We start from the raw sequence: 19,889 nt of genomic DNA on the forward strand, positions 1-19,889 counted from the left end.
AGGGTAATGGAGACAAGAAGCTTGAGAAGCACTAGAGGTACCTGGGAAGAAGTAAAACAACTTGATAGGAACTGAAGACTTCTCTTACAAAATACCACAATCATTACCGTAAGAATGGTGTGCATAAATGAATCACTTCTTCCAGCCAGGTACATGCATTCCCTTCTTTTTTGCTGAGAGGTAGCCAAGCTGGAGCTTCCCCTGACACCAAGCTGGTATTTGGCCTCAGCTCCGGAGCTGCCCCGCCAAGCTTCAAACCTTGGTAGTACATACCTTGGCAAACAGTAAGGCTGACAAAAAGTAGCAAGGAATCAGTAGCAAAGAATCGTGATTTTCTGAGATATGGGCGTCTTGATATTCTTATTGTCTAGCTATGATTTTATAACTGTTTCAAATAATCTCGATTCACTGCTGCAGCGAGAAATACTACATCACGATCCAGTGGCATCAACGTAGTTATATGCAAACCATTGAGCTTAAGAGCAGGTTTACCAAGGTACCGGTAATCAAGTATAGCATATAATGCATTATAGAGAATAAAAACAATGTATAGGTAACCATGCTGCCTCCTCTTGCCACGTCCCATCTCGTCTTCTCCAGGAACAAACGCCATCAAGATAGCCCAATACCAGATATCCATCTCCTCTCCAGGTCAGACAGTTCCCTTTTATCCACGCCTTCTTCAAGCCAGCCCCAGCCCAACAAGCCCCTGGCTCTCAACCGACGAGCTAGCCGGAGGCCCATCCACGCCTTTACCAACCAAGCTGGAAAAGTCAAGGCCCACCTCGGACAACTTCTTGGCATGTTCCTTGGCCTGATCCATGCACTGTGTCCAGACTTGTCCGCCACGCTCGGTGCTGCTCAGTTGCCTGGCAAGAATCACGTTGAATGCTTCTACTTGCTCCTTTGCCCACTTGACACACGTGCTCATCATGGGTGGGGGAAAGCAACTCTGGAAGCACAGCACCGTGTTGTGGATGAGGGTAAAGTACACAAATGATAGCTGCCAAATGTACAGATGCAAGTCGCCCTGGAAGATGCATTGTCTGTTCGCACTCTGTTAGTTGATGTAATGCAGGGAGGATATAAAAGAAAGACGAACCTTGCTCGCTTATGAATCGTGTCGCCACGGGCTGCGAGATACGCCTCTCTAGCTCTGTCTTCATACCCCAGTCTGGCCAACCAGCTCAGATTTCGCTTCGTCTTGTTTTGCTGGTTGTGTGTCGTCCCTAGCTGCTGGATGATCATGCCCGCAAGCTTACCACACCTCGCCTCAACCTCAAAGTTGATAAAGTCTTGCGCTACGGTGTTGCCCTTGAGTCCCCTGGCCAACCCGTTCATCTTTTCCACGCGTGCCACTGCGGGTTCGAACCCCTGGAGAGCAATATCAATATCAAGCTCATCCATCTGGCCCTCGACCCAGCGTAGATTCTGCTGTTTGCCATCCACCTCAATCAGCATGTCCTTGATGTCGGATAGCGTCTCTAGTAGTTCCGTCTTCTGGAGCAGCCCCGGATCTCTGGAAGCAAAGTAGTTGATCGTCTCTCTTGCCTTGTTATTGGCCTCCATTTCAGACTGCAACCCTTTGCGTAATTCTTCCACTGCTTTGCGTACATTCATCATCAGCGCCTTCTTCTCAGTCGCCTCTGGTTTTTCCGTGCGGTAGATAAAGGTCTCCTGGCCACCGCCTCGCACCATGATTGCATCAGCCAACTTATTACGGCCGCCCATAGAATCGCCTGTTCCAGGCATTTCGATGACTTCGATATCGAGCAAGGGCCAGCAGCGGTCAGCCACCAGCTTCACCATCGGTCCACGGCTATCAGAGTTGGGCGCGTCGACCTTGCGTTTCTTCCGGGAAGCAATGAGAAGATGGTCGTTGAGCAAAAAGATTTGCATGGCTCTTCTACTCTTGTAGGTTGCATTGTCCAATTCGATCCAAGGGCCGGCATTTAGAACCACGTGGCGCCCTATCGCGTTTGGCAAGAACTTTTGAGAGCCCTCTACGGTCTTGTAGAGGGTTTGCATCTGCGTAGTCCAGAGAGCGCTTCGATCTACAATGGAGCTGCGCTTGTCTCGTTTGCTCATCGTGGCGCCTCCCCCTATGGATGTATCCATTTCGCCTCTTCCCGAAGCTTGCCTAAGAGCTGTCGTATTCGCCTTGAGCTCCGACATCAGGTTGCGGAGTGCTCGCATCTCGCCCTTGAGCTTCTCTGCTTCCTTGCTGATTTTGATAAACTGTGTCCGGTTCTGCAATAGGTTCTGTTGCAGATCCGCGGCTGCGCGTGCCTTGATCCCCTGCAGCGACTCGGCATACTCTTGAATCTGATCCTCGCTCGCCTCGCTCAGCACCGAGGCCACGTACTGATCGGGCGTAAGGTTCGGATCTCGCAACGCCTTCAGATCGACAGTGGGGGCAGCTCCTGGCCCTGCTCGCGACGGAGGGGGCTGGTAGTCGGTGTTGTACCGCTCAAGAGGGGGCAGAGTCGGAACTGGAGGGGCGGCCGCGTCGAATTCGGGGGGCAAGTTGTTAAATCGTGAGGAGAATCGTCGCTTGACTAGATCAGAGGTCTACGCAGCCAACATTAGTCGCCTCATCCTAACCAGTCTCCTCAGCAGCGGTGTCGTGAAATCTCACCTTTCCACCAACAGCGGCAGGTCGGGGCCGAGGCGCTTCGGGCAGCGGAACCAGTCCACCAGGACCAGCAGCCGTGCCTCCAGTCGAGCCATCTTGCGGAATTGGAGCAGATATTTGTCGTGGCGCACTGATGACGGGACGGGCCTTTCGTCGCTTGCCGCTTCGAAGAGACAAAGTTATCTTGCTGCGCTCCTCAGACATGTCGGCTGCTGCTCATCGAAGTGAGGACCGAGCGACCAATGGGATGGTTGACACAGGGGACGGTGAGGAAGAGCAGCCTGTATGGTAGAGGTAAACGGCTATAGAGGTATGTACATGCAGCCTTGAGCTTCCCAGTCGCGTCAACTTTCTAAAAGTTCGGTGCACAGAAGCTTCAAAGCCGAGCTGGGACAGGGTTGGCTGCTGCGGTGGCAGTTGGGAATTCGACTCTCGGATGGAGGTATGTACAGTGGAACTTGGAGCTGTCGCCATGAATAGGTGGCTGCGTAAGTCCCGCGACTCTCTCATTTACCCGACAATGTGCCGATCGCCTTCAGCGTCGCTCAATCGATATTCCGAGCTAGCAGGTATCGCAGTGACTCCATATTCCTTGTGATATCTTTTTTTCCAAAGAGCAAGAAAAAAAAATCCCGGCGGCGGCATCTTCTCTAGCTGAAGCTCAATTTCTCTGCTGTCGTATAACCGGGCCATTCCTGAGCAGCCGCCGCAAAGGCCGATTTCCGCGGAGCCCGTCACCTTTTTATTTTCTCACTTGCAGCTACAGCTTGGGCAACCCTTGACCCCGAGAGCTCCCCTCCATTCGTCAAAAATGGTCCAGACAAGCACCGTGGTGACGGCATCAGTCGCAACCGTTGCGACGGGCCTCTTGGGTTCGTCTCTGCCCCAATGATCTGTGCGAGATCATCTCCAGAGGTGGTCTGTTTTTGTTAACGATTTACCTAAAGCATATGTCGCATACTTTGATTTCCAGCGACGAAGAAACGCCGAGTTCCGTCGTAACCTGAGAAGAAACGAGCGCAAGCAGGTCCGCGCCGAGAAGGAAGAAGCCGAGGCCTCCACACAGCGACTGCGCGGCACCATCAAGGCAAAGGTCGACGAGGCCAAGGAGGAGGGATTCCCTGTCGGCGTGGAGGAGCGCGAGGCCTTCTTTAATGAGCAGGTCATGACGGGCGAGATGCTGAGCCAAGATCGTATGGACGAACCCCTCCATCACTGATTTTCTCTTAAAGCGCGATAACGAACAACACTGACACTTACTCTTCTGTCAATCTAGCTTCCAAGATGCTTGACTCTGCGCTTGCTTTCTACAAGGGACTGAAGGTTTACCCTGCTCCCGGCGACCTTATCAAGATCTACGACAGCACCGTTCCCAAGGTAGATGCCCCTCCTTCTAAGCAATATGACATTCCCAATGCACCGATTTGATCTTGTGCTGACAATCAACTCCACCCACAGCCCATATTAGACATCTTGGCCGACATGATCGCATACGACGGTGACATCAGCATTCGCACTCGCCCCTCTTCCGCCGGCATCAACCTGGGCGACATCCCCAGCGTTGGCCTCGACTAAGCAAACTCAACTCAACAGAAAATCCAGCCGAGTGTTCCTCCCCCCGCTCCACTCAGCTTATAACAAAACATCATGATGAGAGAAAACTCCATCGGTTTTTCCTCTGGCCAAAAGTAAACGAACCTTGATGGAAAGGGGGAACGCAAAAAAAAAATCTGACGAAAAGAAAAAAATCATGATTCGAAGCGCCGGATCCCCTCCCTCTCTTTGTTACATATATCTCTCCTAGAATCGTTGAGGAAGGGGAAACGCAAACAATCGCTTTGGTGTACGATAAAAACTCCCGAAACTCTTTTTTCCCCATAGTTTCTTTTTTTTTCTTCTCTCGCTCCGGGGTTGAACCACTGGGAGTTGTGTGTAAACAATTGTGTAGTAAAATGATATAGCCATGGGAGGTTTTTGGGAAGGGCCGGTGCGGGTAGCGTTTCCATAATCCAATATGAAATTCTAATGGCTTACATTAGTCTACGTGGTATAATAATGTTTGTTTTTTGTAAGAATCTGGCAAACGCACGTAACATTTCATTATTTTCTTGTTATACATGATAGTGATAATATCACTGAGCAATCTTCTTACTCGGGTGCTTCGCGTGTCACAATGGCCTCCATTTTGCGGCCCTTCCTATCCACCCTTTCATCCCGAGGATCGAATCCTCCATTCCCCCACAGAGCCCACTCAGGCGTCGGCGGTCCCATGTAGTCCTCGGGCGTCCAATCACCATCCGCTCCTCTCTCCTCAAGGAGCTCGAAGAACCTCTGGTAGTCAATGTGCGTATGCCACTTGCCATTGACATTGAACCGTTTGCTCGCTAGCAAGACGCAGCAGCTATGAGCGTGCTCGGCGGCGATGCCATAGTCGAGGCCCTTTTCTTGAAGGCGCTTGTCCAGTGCCTTGACAAACTCGCAGACCTCCCAGTAGAACGGCACGTTGGACATGCTCAGGCCGGCATTGGAGGATGTCGACGTACCGCAGTATGTCACACCCTTGACTTCGACAAAGCATGGCAGTCCGCGCTCGATGAGTTGGGCGTATCCTTCGGCTTCGTCTTCTACGTTGAAGCCCTTGACAAGTGTCAGGCGGTAGACTGTGCGGTGGCGGAAACGCTTTTCTCGAAGAATGTCCAGGCATCTCAAGAATCTCTCCCAGAAATCTCGGTGGAGAGGCCTGTCAATCTTACGCAGCGAGTCTTTGTTGGAGGCGTCGATGGATACATACAGCTGAGTCACAGCCTTGAGAGCCGCGAGCTGATCGGGATGTTGTGCATTGCAGACTAGGAAGGAAGAGATTCGCTCGTTGTGCAGGAGAGCGAGAAATTCGTTGATGTAGGGATAGAAGATGGGCTCTCCCACCAAGGAGAGGGCACAGTGTCGGATCCTAAGAGCCTCGGCATATCGCTCCGCTCTAACACCAGGAACACCGCGCATCATTTTGATTTTCTTGTAATGGTTCTCTTTAACACCGTCAAAGATCATGTCCGGGGGATCAACCACCCATCGCCATGTTGTACCGACAGGGTTCGTTCCGTGACGCCAGCAGAAGACACATTTGTTAGAGCATGAGAGCGAAGGAGTGGTTTCCATGCACTGATGAGAGTTGATGCCGTAGAGGGAATACTTGTAACAGCTGCCTCGTCCGCGTAGAGCAGATTTGGTCCAGCGGCAGATCTTGACGCCAGAGTGAGAGCCGACAATGGAGTATCCTTGCTTGGTAAGGGCGGTGTAAGTTGGTGAGTTCTTGGCTACCATTTCTTTGATGATGGGCGCCTGAGCCTTCTTCTTGGCGGCGGAGGGATATGTAGTGAAATCAACAGCTAGGGGTGCTTTTCGGGTAGTCTCGTTTCCATCCTTGTTGGGACGGATCATCTTTCCCAGGTCCTCAACGTCGTCCAGTGGTCTAGAGTCATCAGATGATTTGCCGTCGCCCGACTCCTCGTCGTCAAATACGACTTCACCGTCATCGGCCTCGGCATCCTCTTCGTCGCTCTCTACAGCATCACCACTACCAGGCACGCCCTCGCCGAGGAATCCAGTCTGTACAGCCTGAGAAATGACATCTTGTACTCCAGTAGTCCACTCTGTGAATCTTTCCGTGTGGTCGCTCTTCATGTCGCCCATTCCGACGGGGTAGGCCCGCTTCCGGCCGGTCAGCTTGGACATCCATTTGTCCAGCTCCTTGGCCTGGAAACAGAATCCCTCGTCTTCGTTGGGCCACCCTTCCTTGTCTCCAAAGCCAAATACCGAGTATCCAATCAACGGAGACAGAGGGGCAGTATCGATCCTAAAGTCATGGTGGGTTTCCTGAAGATGCTGCAGAAAAGTATCGTTGATGGAATCGATGTTGTAGCTCGGGAGGAGGAAGAGGTACACGTAGGCGGCGTTTTCAGCAGACTTGGGAGGACTGACGAAATAGTCTTCGAAATCAATTTCTGTCAAGTCGAGCAGCTCGGGCTTCAAGAATTTGCCCTGCGTCTCTCCAGCTCTCTGATCCAGGAATGTCTCGAGTGTCTTGATATACTCGTGGGCAATTTTCTCTGTCTTGGTGGTGATAGAGGAGAAGAACACGAGTACTTTGGTAGGTCTATCCGTATAATCGACTGCTGTCGCCTTTTTCTCCTGCGAGGGCTTCCGTGTCACACCACCCTTTATACGTCTAGGTCCGGCAGACTTTTTCTCAGCCACAGCGACTGGTTGCGCTTCGTGAGCAGTCTTTTCGTTCGTCTCAGATTTTTCCTGGTTATAAATCTTGGGAAGTACAGCCAAGGGCTCCCGTTCTTCGGCCTTATGAAGAAGTGTGCGCAGACCGATCAGGAGAACAAGAGCGCACAGAATTATCGACGTGCGATGGGCGTGCCACACTTCCACCAGGTCTATGCAATTTTGTCAGCATGCGACAACACAGAAGATCAGCACAATAGACTTACCAGAAACTGACGTCCCCAATTGGAGACGATTTCCCGCGTCCATCTTGATGGCGGCGTCACTTGCGCGTTGTCAAAGCGACTGCGCACAAGAATTTCATCCAGCACGCGATGCCTTGGAAATGGAAGGTTTGCTGCTAGAAGCCAGTGCCCCGCGATGCAAAATTTTGGCGGGGCATCACGATAACGTGCTGACTCAATCTGGAGTGCACGATAACATGGAAACACACTGTACGGGCTTCATTCTCTTCATTCCAACTAACTGATATGGGCAAATATTCTTTTTTTCTGATGAGGCTCAGTACACACAGGTATAATTATCTTTGTATCTAGCATGTACAAGATAATATCATGCTAATTGCACGTAGTATTTAGATACAAGTACATGTACTACGCCTACAAATATACAGCCACTTGTTCATGTACAGCAGCACGGCATCCAATTGCCAGGATCAGCAGATCTAAACAATATCTAATTATGTAATGTAGATGTTTCTAGCATATTGCTATATGCCTGTGAAATCTAAGAATACATACATAATCATGATCAATGATTAATTATCCTCGCATCGTTTACCGAGGTATATGAGGAATAACCGCTTCGGAGATATAAGAGGCGTGCTTCCAAAGGTTATCACCTAAGGCAACTTTTGCCGGCTAAGCGGCCTAGTACACGTTTCGCCCAACGAGATAGGACCTGTGGTTTTAGCTGCCAATTAGCACTCGCTAGATGAGCAATAAACGCCCAAACAGGCAAGCAATACATTCCCAGGCGAGCAAGCTGACGTCTATATTGGATGTACTATGAGAGGGCTGTCAGAAAAGTCTGGGCTCAGCTTACCAATCTGATTTCCGTAATGGGGACTACCTAGGAAGATGTAGCTCTCATCAGCCCATCATGAGGTATTCGGATTCTGTAGACTAATACCAGATGGTACATGATTGTGTAGGTTCGAGATATACCTAGGTACTACTAGTAGAACATTTCTTCCAATCTTCAAAAAGTATAAGAATACCCAGCAGGTGCATCCCAATTCTAAATCCTCACTCCTTCCTGTGACGTTGTAGCCATTATCTACTCCTTACTGCTCGTTACAGTTAGTCCCCCTATCATGGCTCTTCAAAAACCTCTCGACGCCATATTGGTAGTCGGTGCTTCAGGCGCACTTGGCAAGGGCCTCTGCCAAGCATTGATCTCTAGGAAATCCGACTTCAAACGCATTGCTTTCTTCAATGACACATCCAGGCCTGAGACGGAAGATAAGCGAACACTCTTCGCCACTTTCCGCGATGGAGGGATGGAACAGGTTTCTGGCACATACACAGACGCTGCAGCATTCACTGGATTCGACTGTGTCTTGATGCCTTTGGGAAACCACGCCATCAAATACCAACCTTCCATCATTGATACTGGGATCAAGGCTGGGGTTCGACACTTTTATACCAGCGAATGGGGCGCCGATCTGACTGCAGGATCAAACTGGACTCAGCGATACTACCGAGACAAGGTTCTCACCAGAGAGCATCTGGCGAAGCGCGGTCGTGATGCAGACACACCAGATCTCGGCTGGACATACATCAACCTTGGACGTCTGACCGAGTGGAGCATCATCAAGCATTTCGGAATTGACAATGCAAACCATACTGCCAGCATCTTTGGAACGCCTGAAGGAAGGCAGTCGTTGCTTTCAACCGCAGACGCCATCGCATACACCATCGAAACTCTCCGACATCCATTCTCCGTTGCTGAAAATGGCCATCGACGCACCTACCGTTTCCACGGTGGCTCGCCTACCTGGAAGGAAATCTTCGACGACCTGGAGGCAATTACTGGCCACAAATATTCAGTTACCTACCTTGACGTTGAAACGGCTGTGGAGAAAGAGGCTCGGGCAAAAGAACTCGGCGGTGTCGACTTGGAATTGGAAGCCAGCCATCAGTTGATTCAGGGTAGAGGCGGAACTCTGTTGCCAGAACCATTTGACAATGATCTTTTCCCGAATATCCACCCAGAGCCGGTTCACTCTGTCTTTGAGAAAAGCTTCAAGGACGCAAGTCTGAGAAAGTTTCTGGGTCTTTCGTAGACTACCTAATTGAATATAATACATTATACAAATGCCTTGCTGTAGTTGACGTTGTACGTTAGATTGTACTTGACAGTCGGATTTCGTATAGGTGGCTTCTTCATTGCGTTCTTAAGTAGGCGAGGAACTTTATCTTCGGCGTAGAGCCCTTATCGTGAACCTTATAACGATATCTAGATGACTTGGTCTTGTTTACCTTGATGGCCAATCTGGCTGAATCTAACTTTTTTTTCTCTCTTTTTTTTTTGGCTATCTTTATCCACTGAACTAAGAGCTTGGTACAGCCCTCTATTGCATCACCCTTTGCGGATTTTTTGAACATGTATAACCGATTGTATTACAAATAAATCTATCTATGTCTATACATTAAATTCATCATTCATTTACAGCCATTGTGTATGTCGTAGGTTCTACCTATTCAATCATTTCCCCGCCATGATTATGTGGGCCATATAACTGTCGAATGCTTTGTCGTCGATGATACAAAGCACCAGTATCGCGTGCTATCGCTGCCCACCCCTTATCAAACACCGTTCCTTCTGGTCCAAAATCTTGCCATATGCATATAGTAACGCGCCCAGACGAAGTTTCAATGGAGAAATCCGTCTTGCAGGAACCACAAGAGAAACGCATTGGAGCATTTCTTATTGCGAAAGCTGTATCAAGAGCTCGCTCGATTCCCGCATGCGCGATTGCCCCCCAATGAAGGTTCTGTCTTACTTCTCTTTGAGAGTAATGGGGGCATATATCCAGATATCGTATAGACTTGCGTGACACCTTGATCTCGTAATCGACGTATGTCCAGATGGACAAGAGTAAATATCTTCCATTAACCACCTTGGGATAAGCCGAAAACCTTACTTCGACGCCTCGGGTTATGGTCCAATACGCCTCTTGAAGCTGATGGTGGTATGGCTCAAGCAGTTTTAGAAGATATTTATTATACACTCTTTCTTTATCCTTCAGTCGCGTATACTTGAGCGTAAGTTGGACGTGTCTATGCTTTGGGACATAGGCAAAATATTTAGACTCGCCGTACCGCTCGGAGATGTCCAGCCCGTCCACACAGCTGAGGTGACGGGAGCTGCTTTTATATGGCGTATCTTCTCCGTAGATTTTATGGAGCTTGCAGCATTTAGCACAAACCCATCGATCTGGCTGAAGCCTGGAGGAGTGGGTGAGGTATAGAAGTCTATCCTCTGGCGTCGCGTTGGCTAGTATATCACCTCTACCAGCTAGGAAGAACTGATGAATGATTGTGCGCAGGGGACGACAAGTCTGGTAGACGAGTAATAGCGTATAAGGCGGGAGGAAAGCTAGAATTTCCACAAGCATATCGACGGGCAACTGAAGGAGATGACAGGGAGGTTGGGAGGAAACCTTGCCCTTTTTGTAGCGGAAGAAAAAGTCGATGATGCTCATGATGACGGAAATCTTCTTTCTCAACAAGTTTTTGCTTTGGTATGTTTGAAAGAAATGGGAACAGTATTTGGCAGGGATATATGAGCTCTTTATATATTCATGGCTGGTCCGTCTCTTTGCTTGACGCGTAATCGAAATTAAGTTTGCCATGTTTTTTTCTTCAAGCAGACAAAACCTTGGAAATTCGAGGCTGATAGTGGAACTTTCATTCGTATAACAGTTATCGTCTACTAGTAGGTAGGTACATAAACCTCAAGGTACATGTAAATACATGTGGCCGGTAGTACCTATTTCATTACTAAAAGCTTAGGCTACAACCTAATAATGCAATTGGTCTATATAAAAAGATGTTCAAGTACCTATTTGATACTGAAAATGTTCATTGTATCAAGAGTATCAGAAGTATCAGAAGCCTACCCACATGTAGCCATGCTTAGGTTTAAGTTTAGAGATTCCCTATCGACCGAACCTTCTCAGCCAAGAACCTTTATGAGCAGAGGTAGAAGGGCCGATGCTAGCAACCACCCGCTGTTCAAGGAGTTGGCAAGCAGCCCTTCTTGGCTCAAGTATGTGATGCTAAAGGCCATCTACGGCCAAGAGACCTTCAACCAGAAACTCCTGGTAAGGCTCGAGATTGATCTCAAACCAGTCTTTGATAGAGTACCTACTAAAAGAAATAGATAGGGTGAGAGAATTTTGGGCATAGGTAGTAGTTGGCCGCGCCCCTGGCAGCATACCTAGATATCCAAGCAAAGCTGTAATGAATGCCTTTTTACTTCTGCCTCCTGAGATGTCTTCCTCCTCTTAGAGCCAGACCCGCTTTATATACACACAGGATTCCATGGCTACGCTTTATTGCTCGTAGAAAGATCTGATCATCTCTGCCTTCTTTTCAGGACTTGTTCCCTCTCGCTTATCGCTTAATCCGATACACCATCCGTCCCATAGAAAACTTTCTTGCCCTTTTGCAAGAGCCAAACATTACACCGCACTCTTCTCACCCCAAGAAAGATGCGTGGGCCCTTGCAAGAGACATGCAATCTCGTAAATGTTGCCCTTGCCTTGCTGAAAGAAACAACCATTGTAGTAAATTTCGCTACCAAAAAAAGTACGCTGGCCCATGCAAAGGATTCACATCAGGGTATTCATTACCCTTATCCTATAGCCAAGAAAGAGGGATGCACAAAGATTTCCAACGTCAAAGGCAGGGCGAGAGATCATTCCCGATCAACATATCAAAATCTCAAATGCGGCTTGCCTGTTAGCCAAACAGAAAAATTGCGCCTAATTGCTCGCCTCCACTTCCAAGGCATGAGCATGCGAAAATCATGCACCGAAGCCTTCCGTATCCTTATGCACTTGCAAAAGAATGATTGCACCAAATTACTTCAATACATGTGCACACGGAGCGCAAAAACACATGGCAATCTCGTACATCTCCGCAAACAGATGCTGTCCTTGTCCGTTTGCTATACGTCGGCAACTTAGGTTTGAGATACTTGAGGCCACGTAGACAAAGCGTAGACAGAGCAGTGGTCTTATCTTGTAGTTGTTCCCTGAGAGTTCTGTCGAAGCACTTTGCTGACTTGTCAGAGTCGGCGATACCCTCAGCGGAGTGCAAATTCAGGCTGCGCTGCTGTGTCCAAGCTCTTGCCCGCCAACATTCAGTATCGGAGCCATCGTGAGAGTCAATAAACTAAGTAGTTGTACATGCCAAATACAAACACCTTATGCACGTATAGGGAATACTGTAAGGAGAAAAAAAAGAGAGCCGGCTGCTCACTCTCGTGATCAGAAATGGCTTAAGTATAAACACCGACGCGTTTGAAGAGGCTCAAACCCCTTGAGAGTCAGAAGTTATAACGCCCAGGACACGGTACATTTATAAAGCATTTAGCTGCCAACAGGAAGTATCACCCAATCAATCATGTATTGTATCTAAGTCTTTAAAGGAATCCCAAAACTGGACCCTTCTAGATCTTCTAGCTCCTCAAAAGAGCCTAGCCCCGGTATATTGTAAAGTGATTACTCCCGTAACCAAGGTTCCAATAAGGTTGTCTACGGTTGGAGGACTAATGCCAGGGCTAGAAAGAAAGATGTGACTGAGCACAAGTAGCATAAGGCATCAGGATTTGAACCATGAGCGAGCTTGAGCAGGGTTGATAAAAGTTGATGCGGGCATAAGCAACCTCGAAGTAAGCCTCGCTGGAGCATAAGCAGGGGCAGGATGAGACTGAGTAGAAGTGAGTCGAGGGAAAGCCGAGTAAGATTTTACTCATGTAATATTCCAAGAATTATAAACTTGAAACATAGCACTAGTAATTTTTTTTAATTTAAATAAAATATTAAAGGAAACACAACTTTATTATAATTTCTTTACTTTTACAATAGCTATTAGACAGTAAATACTGGTAACTTTTTAGCTACACTTGTAACAATTGCTACTACTTGGTATATAAGGCTCGTTAGGTTACATAGCAATCTTATGTCAGATGCGGCATATGCACAACAGCGGGGCTCTAGTCCTTCCAAGCATGTCAGATACGGTAAATCCACTGATGTTGCACCAAGGGACGTGTTATCAAGCCTCCACACTGGACTAACTGCCCTCCATAAAAACGGACCCTGTGGCGTTACTACATCACAGCGCCGACTCCGGCCGGTCCATATAAAAATGGCTTTTCTCTATTCTGACTCACGGACTAGTCTATAACATCAGATCGATCTGGCAACCAACGTTTTCCTATAGCATACGTCTTCGACAATCCATCAGTATTGCCCAAGATGTCGACCTTTGGCCAATTCCTGCGGGTAACGACCTACGGCGAGAGGTGAATATCTGTCTCTTTCATGCTAGGATAGCGCTGGCTGCTAACTTCCGTAGTCATTGTCCTAGCGTTGGATGTATCGTCGACAATTTTCCTCCTGGAATTCCAGTCTCCGAAGAGATTCTCCAGCCCCAGGTTAGCATCTAGAAGAATCATCAAACATTGTGCAACTTTGTAACCCAGTCAGATCTCTCGCCGTCGCCCCGGCCAAAGCTCTCTTACGACACCTCGCAATGAGGCCGATCTTGTGTCAATCCAGTCCGGAGTGGAAGGAGGAATCTCACTCGGGACCCCGATAGCCATGGTCGTCAAGAACCAGGACTTCCGCCCCTCAGACTACAAGGGCGATACCATGAAGCAGTACCCTCGCCCCAGCCATGCCGATTTCACCTACCTCGAGAAGTACGGCGTCCGAGCATCGTCAGGCGGCGGCCGTTCGAGCGCGCGAGAAACAATTGGCCGTGTGGCGGCGGGCGCTCTTTGCGAGCACTACCTCAAACTCGCTCATGGGATTGAGATTGTTGCATGGGTGTCATCTGTCGGGAACATTCACCACATCCCGCCAACAGCAGAGTACCCCACCACTTCTCACAACCCCAAGTTCCTCCAACTGATTCAAGGGGTTACACGGGAAACTGTTGACAAGTCACCAGTCCGGTGTCCAGACCCGGAAGTGGCAGCCAAAATGGAGCAATGCATTGCCGACTTTCGGGACCGCCAGGACAGTATTGGTGGCACAGTTTCGTGTGTCATTCGAAACGTGCCAACTGGACTTGGTGAACCGGTGTTTTCCAAGTTGGAGGCAACACTTGCTCACGGAATGCTGAGCATCCCAGCAACAAAGGGATTCGAGATCGGCTCTGGATTTGAAGGAACAGAAATCCCCGGATCTGCCCACAACGACATGTTCATTAGCAACCCTGATAGCACTGCTTTAGGTTCCAACAACGGATTTGCGAAGCCAAAGCTTACAACCTCGACGAACAACAGCGGAGGTATCCAGGGAGGAATCACAAACGGCGCACCCATCTTTTTCCGTGTCGCTTTCAAATCACCTGCGACGATTGGATTGCCTCAAGAAACAGTCACATTTGCGGGAGAAAGTGATGGGCTTTTAGAAGCCAAGGGCCGTCACGATCCCTGCGTTGTTCCACGTAAGTCACTTTCCAAATGATCATCCTGATTCCTACTAACCATATCCAGGCGCGGTTCCAATCGTAGAGGCCATGGCTTCAATTTGCATCATGGACGCTCTTTTGCTGCAAGGAGGTAGAAGGATGGCGGCGCTCGCGCAGTGAAGGGATAAAAATGCACTCTTGATAGATGGAAACAGCCAAATAGGTGGCCTTGGTACCAGTGATGCGTGATGAGCTAGGAAAAAAAAGTCATGCCCTCAATCAATTGAATTAGCTGCCCTGTCATGCGAGCAATTCCAACGAGTAATTGTGTCTTAATTTGGATAGCAATTGATTATTTTGTCACTGATCGGAAGTTACTCACCGAATCCCGGCTCCCGCGCTAGGCCAGGCTGTCTTCCAACAAGTTGTTGATGACAAACGCCTACTGACCTTGTGGCCTGATGTATGTATTAATGTCAAAGTTTGCTGCGCTTGAAAAGAATATCCTTATGATTAAAGCATAGCTATACATGATCTGCTCCCTAGCTGCCACCAGTGGCCTTACAACTACTAAATCATATTGCCATATGAAGCCATCTAGTATTACTGGAGGATTGCTACAGTACAAGTAGGTTTCCTTCAAGATTATTACAGCTATGCCTTTTGCAGGCATTTACGCGGCCCCTGCTAGTTTTTTTTTCCCGCTAGTGGAGGTAAGTGACATCAATAACAATGTGCTACAAATCTTTGCGAAATGGGCATAGTGTCTTTTGAATTCGGGCTGATCAGGAATCTTACGGCAGATCAGCTTCGATGAATCGGGGCATTAGTGCAGAAGTGCCTGTCCGCCGCACATTGCCCCTGACTGCGCTTATTAATAACGAATCTAGGTACATGTTGGGTATTGATTTCAACAATGTTGTTTTATATGTCAGACATATAGACTAAGAAGTATCAAAGTACCAGAAGTAAGCAGTAACTTACGTGTATTTACTCTATGCTATAGCTGGAGTACCGGAAAATAGAACTGGGGTGCTGGATACATGAAGGTAGGTACGTGCATCTTTTAAGTCGTATAAACTCGACTTTATATACTAGTACGTACCTTGGGTATTCTTGAGTGTGTCCATAGCAGCGAAGAGAGACAAAATGCATCAAAATTCAGCAGCAGTAATCCAAAGCTTGCCAACATCAAGGAACCTAAAAAGACGTTACAACCGATTCTAGATGCTCAGGTCCTCGCTGACCCGGATAGCCAGGCTCTGTGGCATATTCTTCTCAACAAGCTCCATAACAGTGGCAGCTTCAGTCTTCATGGCAGCTACAAACGTTTGATCCATCATCATTCCCACTTTGTCAAGCATTTCGGTCTACGCAAAGATATTCTCAATCCGCTCCTCCAAACTGTCCTTGCTCTCGTCTTGCTTGTCAGCAATTGTCTTGAGGATGGTCTGGGACGCACTAGTTGCTCAGTTGTTGAGGGCGTCACGCTTTGCTGCCACCTCGCTGGATTCCTTCAGGACCTGACTCAAGTCCCAGGCCAAGTCCATGCCCTTGGAGACGTGGCTTACGTGCATCTGGCAATAAATTTGAGCAATTGTCTGGAGCGGCTCGAAGTATGCCTTGATCTGCGGGGTGCTGCTGTAGATGATCTCGATATCCGTGCCCGTCAGGCGACGCATCTGTTTCTTCTTGACGTCGACGGCGACGCTCGAGACGTCTTCGTCAAACTTCTTAGCCTACTTTTGCATGACTAGGCGAACCATAGTAGACAGAGCGCCAAAGAAGCTCTTGAGCTTGCTGGTTTGCACTTTAGGCTGCTCGAGGGAGGAGATGCAGTCAGCAAGGATATCCTTGACCTTTTCGAGAGTCTGGCCCTCAACTTCGAGGCCTTGAGCTTGGTCTCGATGGCCGTGAGCTCTTGCCGTACTTGAGTGCGCTATCGGCAGCCTTTCGATAGTTTTCCTGCGCGGCACTGAGAGCTCGCTGGTCAATGGCTAGCTTCTTCCTTGGCAGTGTTTAGGGCAGCGTTTCGCGCCGAGTAGTCCGTCTTGGGTACATCAATCTTGAGATTTCGCATCTGATGAGTGCTGGAAGACGAGCCAGGCAAGGCCTTGGCCGTCGTCTCTAACTTTAGAGCAATAGTTTTGGCGTTCTTGATATCCTCCAGCCAAGTCTTGATGGTCGCTGCATCAGTGCCGCCTGCGGCCATGTCTGAAGACTGAGCACCTGGGCCTTAATGGCCTCGGTGGTCTTAATTATCAATGCAAAGGCACTCTTTAGTACTTGGCTGGGCTCACCAGTGCCGAGCTGCACCGACTTTTCCTGTTGCTAGACGTTGGTGAGCAGCAAAGTGAGGCCGTGAGCCTCCTGGACTTTGCCCAGTAAATACCGTCGTTGGGGCCATGGGCTATATACGAGTACATGTCGTTAAGAAAAGGGGCCAGCAGTGGTCCCGCGGCGTAAACAGGATCAGTCGGGAGCGTTGCGTCTGTTTGAGCGAGAGCAGAGCCGCCGTTGATGAAAGCAGGGAAAGTCTGGGCCACAATTGAAGGTCCAGCCTGAGAAATAGCATTGATTGCTCCCATGGCGCCAGTTTCCCGTGCTGTCAACAACCAGACGTCAATGTCACTCGCATTGTAATGTCTGTCTTGATCTTTTGAAGCGTCACTCACCGGTGGGAATATCATCGTTGGCCCTCCGAAACGCCGCCTCAGCCTTGTTCAAAGATTTCAACATTACTTCGGCGGCATTTTCCGCATACTCAACCTCCTTGGCCGTGAAGGAGGATTCGGCCTCGGTTTGCAGCTTGAGCGAGACATTAGCCTCGACCTCGGCCTCTGTGGTGCAATGCTTCTGAACCGACGCGGCGTGAAACTGTCACGCAGAGGAGCCAAGCATCAAACGCCTTTTCAGTTCCATCAGCGTAGTTGAGGCAGCTGTCAGAGAGGCGACAAAGCCGAGTGAGCGTGTTTTCGAGAATGCGCGCAAAACTCGGATCGGGGAATTGCATTGCGCAGACAACTTCTGTGACCTTTTTTCCCTTGTTAGATACAGCTATATTTAGTGACTCAATTATTTTGTTCTATGACCATGAATGTTAACTGTGAGGATATGTCTGCGATTTATGCTCCGCGTAATACACGCAGCGGTTTAGCAGACCCAGCAGTCAGCTATCGTATTATTCACATGTACACATACTCGCAACTGGGTACATAACATGGATATCAGCTTGGAAGGCTATCTACTCTTAACATTAATGTTATTACATGATTGCGTTTGCCTGATCTGATTGATTCGCTAACATAAACCACGAGTCTGGGTTCATCTCTTGGGAAGTACTTGCTTATGACACTGATAGAAACCCAGTTTATTACACTTATGTATGGCATCATGAAACAGTGTATGTTAATTGGCGTTGGATGACTCAACCTATTATATAATCTTAGAAATTGTATAGTAATGACACTAGAGTAGCCTTTGATGCTGTGAATCATCTAGGTCGTGATGATCATCTTGTCCCAGTTCCATCCCTGATGCGAAGGAACCATGCAACTATAGCCACCTGACGATCCTCCTAGTGGTGTTACAGGGTCGCCCCAACATGAAGATCCTGCATAGCATGCATAAATATGATAGATGTCGTTCCAAAGCCAGTCGACTACAGCACTCCCAAAGTACCCCTGGAGGTCGACGTAACCCCCATTAACTTGCGACTGGTCTATATTAAGTTGCAACACATTGCCTTGGCAGTTGACATATTGAAAGAAGCGAACAACCGCAATAGTGTCGCGCTTTGTCAGACTCAATGTGCTATTGGTTGCCTCTTGAACGATAAGGTCGGTGCCAGTAATAGTCTCGGTGGGTTGGCTTTCAACGGGTTTGCCATTCGAGAAGGAGCAGAAAAGACTCAGAGTACCCGCCAGGGCAGTAGAAAACTTCATTGTAACAATGGAGTAATTGAGTTGCAATTGTTGTACTTTTGATTGAAGAGCAAGTGAGTGTTAATGAGACTATTCTAGAGGGGGCTTGTAGTAGTATTTATGTTCTTTCAATCTTGGTCATTATATTACACCGCCATTGATATAACTTCATACTTGGCCCTCTAATTGGTGGCTTTCGAACATTTAGTTGCTGATATTGTTTTATTTCTAGTGCTTACTCGTATGTTTGTCTAGGGTATCTATTCAGTGAAGCATATATCAAGTGGTCATCCCAAAATTACATGTTACAAACAACTGAGAAAGTGCATGTAGCTTACAACATGAAGAGCCAAGGCACTTTATTAGTTACCTTGCTATTTTTATATTCGGGCATCCTCCGATCATTCGTTTAGGTCACATTGCTTCTAGATGTCGTTGGGTATCAAGGTAGCCTCTGTTTAACAACTTTGATATAAATATTTCGCTGTCGTATCATAGCAACCATAACTGGAACTTGCATTACCGTTCATCTTAATATACCTATATCCTCCAAATTGACTTCAAGACTGTAGAGGAGCTTTGTAGCTGGTCGGTGCTTGTTCATGCTTTCTGCAACTGGAGTACAACTAGAAACTTGTCGTAAAGCACCCCAGACACATTGACTAGCACGATGCTGTAATTCTTTGCGTAGCCTAGGTGCGGTTGTATATGGAAACTTGTTATACACAAGGTCCCACACACATTGCCATTCCAGGCACATGATGATGGTGGGATAAGCCCAAGCTGTAGGCTAGCTTTGTTTTAGTGAGCCAAGAGTGTGTTATAGCTCTCATACTTGGCCCCAGTCTCGAACTACTGCTGCTACTACTAGTATACGACGTTAGAGGATATTTTCTGCTAAAAATAACATGCTGGATTGTTTCAAACTTGGTTTATACAGATATACAATTTACTAGTGGTTGAAGACGTCGCTACGCCAACAATTTTAGGTTTAAACAAATAGAACTAACATATGTACATAACTAATCGAGATTCAGCACAGAGAGAGCCAGAAGCTATAATATATCTAAATCTTAATATTTGCTATATAAGTAAAGATATTAAGTGTGTGATGATCATTTTTCTAGAGGCAATCGGGCGGGCGTAACCCCACCCTCTTCTATAAGCAACTGTCTTCTAGACCTCCGAGTGGTCAGCAAAAAGCACTGCAGCATACACACAGCTACACTAAGGCAATACGAACAATGATATAGAAGAGCTTATTGCCACTTTAATCTATGCTTAATTTTATCTCATGTGTCGCTTATTTTCCTAGCCTCGGGCTTTTGTAAGCAACCGGAGACTAGCGACCGGAGACTCGCAATCGGAGACCGGACGACAGGCTTG

General features: G+C 48.0%; 9 protein-coding genes across 9 annotated transcripts; 3 read left to right on the forward strand and 6 right to left on the reverse strand.

Moving 5' to 3' along the window:
• Positions 1-458: 458 nt before the first annotated feature.
• TrAtP1_001407 (uncharacterized protein) lies at positions 459-3,186 on the reverse strand. Its single transcript, XM_014086078.2, has 3 exons — positions 2,639-3,186; positions 1,103-2,571; positions 459-1,046 (listed from the first exon to the last, which is right to left on the reverse strand). Exons 1-3 carry the CDS (start codon positions 2,837-2,839, stop codon positions 683-685), a joined length of 2,034 nt encoding a protein of 677 aa, XP_013941553.2. The 5' UTR covers positions 2,840-3,186; the 3' UTR covers positions 459-682.
• A 40-nt stretch (positions 3,187-3,226) lies between these two features.
• On the forward strand, positions 3,227-4,692 carry TrAtP1_001408 (uncharacterized protein). The gene is made up of 4 exons (XM_014086077.2): positions 3,227-3,507; positions 3,583-3,828; positions 3,912-4,012; positions 4,094-4,692. Exons 1-4 carry the CDS (start codon positions 3,447-3,449, stop codon positions 4,208-4,210), a joined length of 525 nt encoding a protein of 174 aa, XP_013941552.1. The 5' UTR covers positions 3,227-3,446; the 3' UTR covers positions 4,211-4,692.
• On the reverse strand, positions 4,693-7,245 carry TrAtP1_001409 (uncharacterized protein). Its single transcript, XM_014086076.2, has 2 exons — positions 7,132-7,245; positions 4,693-7,077 (listed from the first exon to the last, which is right to left on the reverse strand). Exons 1-2 carry the CDS (start codon positions 7,172-7,174, stop codon positions 4,784-4,786), a joined length of 2,337 nt encoding a protein of 778 aa, XP_013941551.2. The 5' UTR covers positions 7,175-7,245; the 3' UTR covers positions 4,693-4,783.
• A 900-nt stretch (positions 7,246-8,145) lies between these two features.
• TrAtP1_001410 (uncharacterized protein) lies at positions 8,146-9,212 on the forward strand (the record flags this gene model as incomplete). The annotated part of the gene is made up of 1 exon (XM_014086075.2): positions 8,146-9,212. The coding sequence occupies exon 1, from the start codon at positions 8,241-8,243 to the stop codon at positions 9,210-9,212; it is 972 nt and encodes a 323-aa protein (XP_013941550.2). The 5' UTR covers positions 8,146-8,240.
• A 4,121-nt stretch (positions 9,213-13,333) lies between these two features.
• On the forward strand, positions 13,334-15,048 carry TrAtP1_001411 (uncharacterized protein). The gene is made up of 4 exons (XM_014086073.2): positions 13,334-13,465; positions 13,519-13,597; positions 13,650-14,616; positions 14,666-15,048. The coding sequence occupies exons 1-4, from the start codon at positions 13,419-13,421 to the stop codon at positions 14,758-14,760; spliced, it is 1,188 nt and encodes a 395-aa protein (XP_013941548.1). The 5' UTR covers positions 13,334-13,418; the 3' UTR covers positions 14,761-15,048.
• Positions 15,049-16,049: 1,001 nt separating this feature from the next.
• TrAtP1_001412 (uncharacterized protein) lies at positions 16,050-16,262 on the reverse strand (the record flags this gene model as incomplete). The annotated part of the gene is made up of 1 exon (XM_066110981.1): positions 16,050-16,262. One exon carries the CDS (start codon positions 16,260-16,262, stop codon positions 16,050-16,052), a length of 213 nt encoding a protein of 70 aa, XP_065967054.1.
• Positions 16,263-16,570: 308 nt separating this feature from the next.
• Positions 16,571-16,792, reverse strand: TrAtP1_001413 (uncharacterized protein; the record flags this gene model as incomplete). The annotated part of the gene is made up of 1 exon (XM_066110982.1): positions 16,571-16,792. One exon carries the CDS (start codon positions 16,790-16,792, stop codon positions 16,571-16,573), a length of 222 nt encoding a protein of 73 aa, XP_065967055.1.
• Positions 16,793-16,859: 67 nt separating this feature from the next.
• TrAtP1_001414 (uncharacterized protein) lies at positions 16,860-17,593 on the reverse strand (the record flags this gene model as incomplete). The annotated part of the gene is made up of 3 exons (XM_066110983.1): positions 16,860-17,185; positions 17,256-17,388; positions 17,447-17,593. 3 exons carry the CDS (start codon positions 17,591-17,593, stop codon positions 16,860-16,862), a joined length of 606 nt encoding a protein of 201 aa, XP_065967056.1.
• A 484-nt stretch (positions 17,594-18,077) lies between these two features.
• TrAtP1_001415 (uncharacterized protein) lies at positions 18,078-18,524 on the reverse strand (the record flags this gene model as incomplete). The annotated part of the gene is made up of 1 exon (XM_014086071.2): positions 18,078-18,524. One exon carries the CDS (start codon positions 18,522-18,524, stop codon positions 18,078-18,080), a length of 447 nt encoding a protein of 148 aa, XP_013941546.2.
• Positions 18,525-19,889: the final 1,365 nt, after the last annotated feature.

The sequence above is a fragment of the Trichoderma atroviride genome, chromosome 1 (genome assembly GCF_020647795.1).
Source record: "Trichoderma atroviride chromosome 1, complete sequence".
Lineage (NCBI taxonomy): Eukaryota > Fungi > Ascomycota > Sordariomycetes > Hypocreales > Hypocreaceae > Trichoderma > Trichoderma atroviride.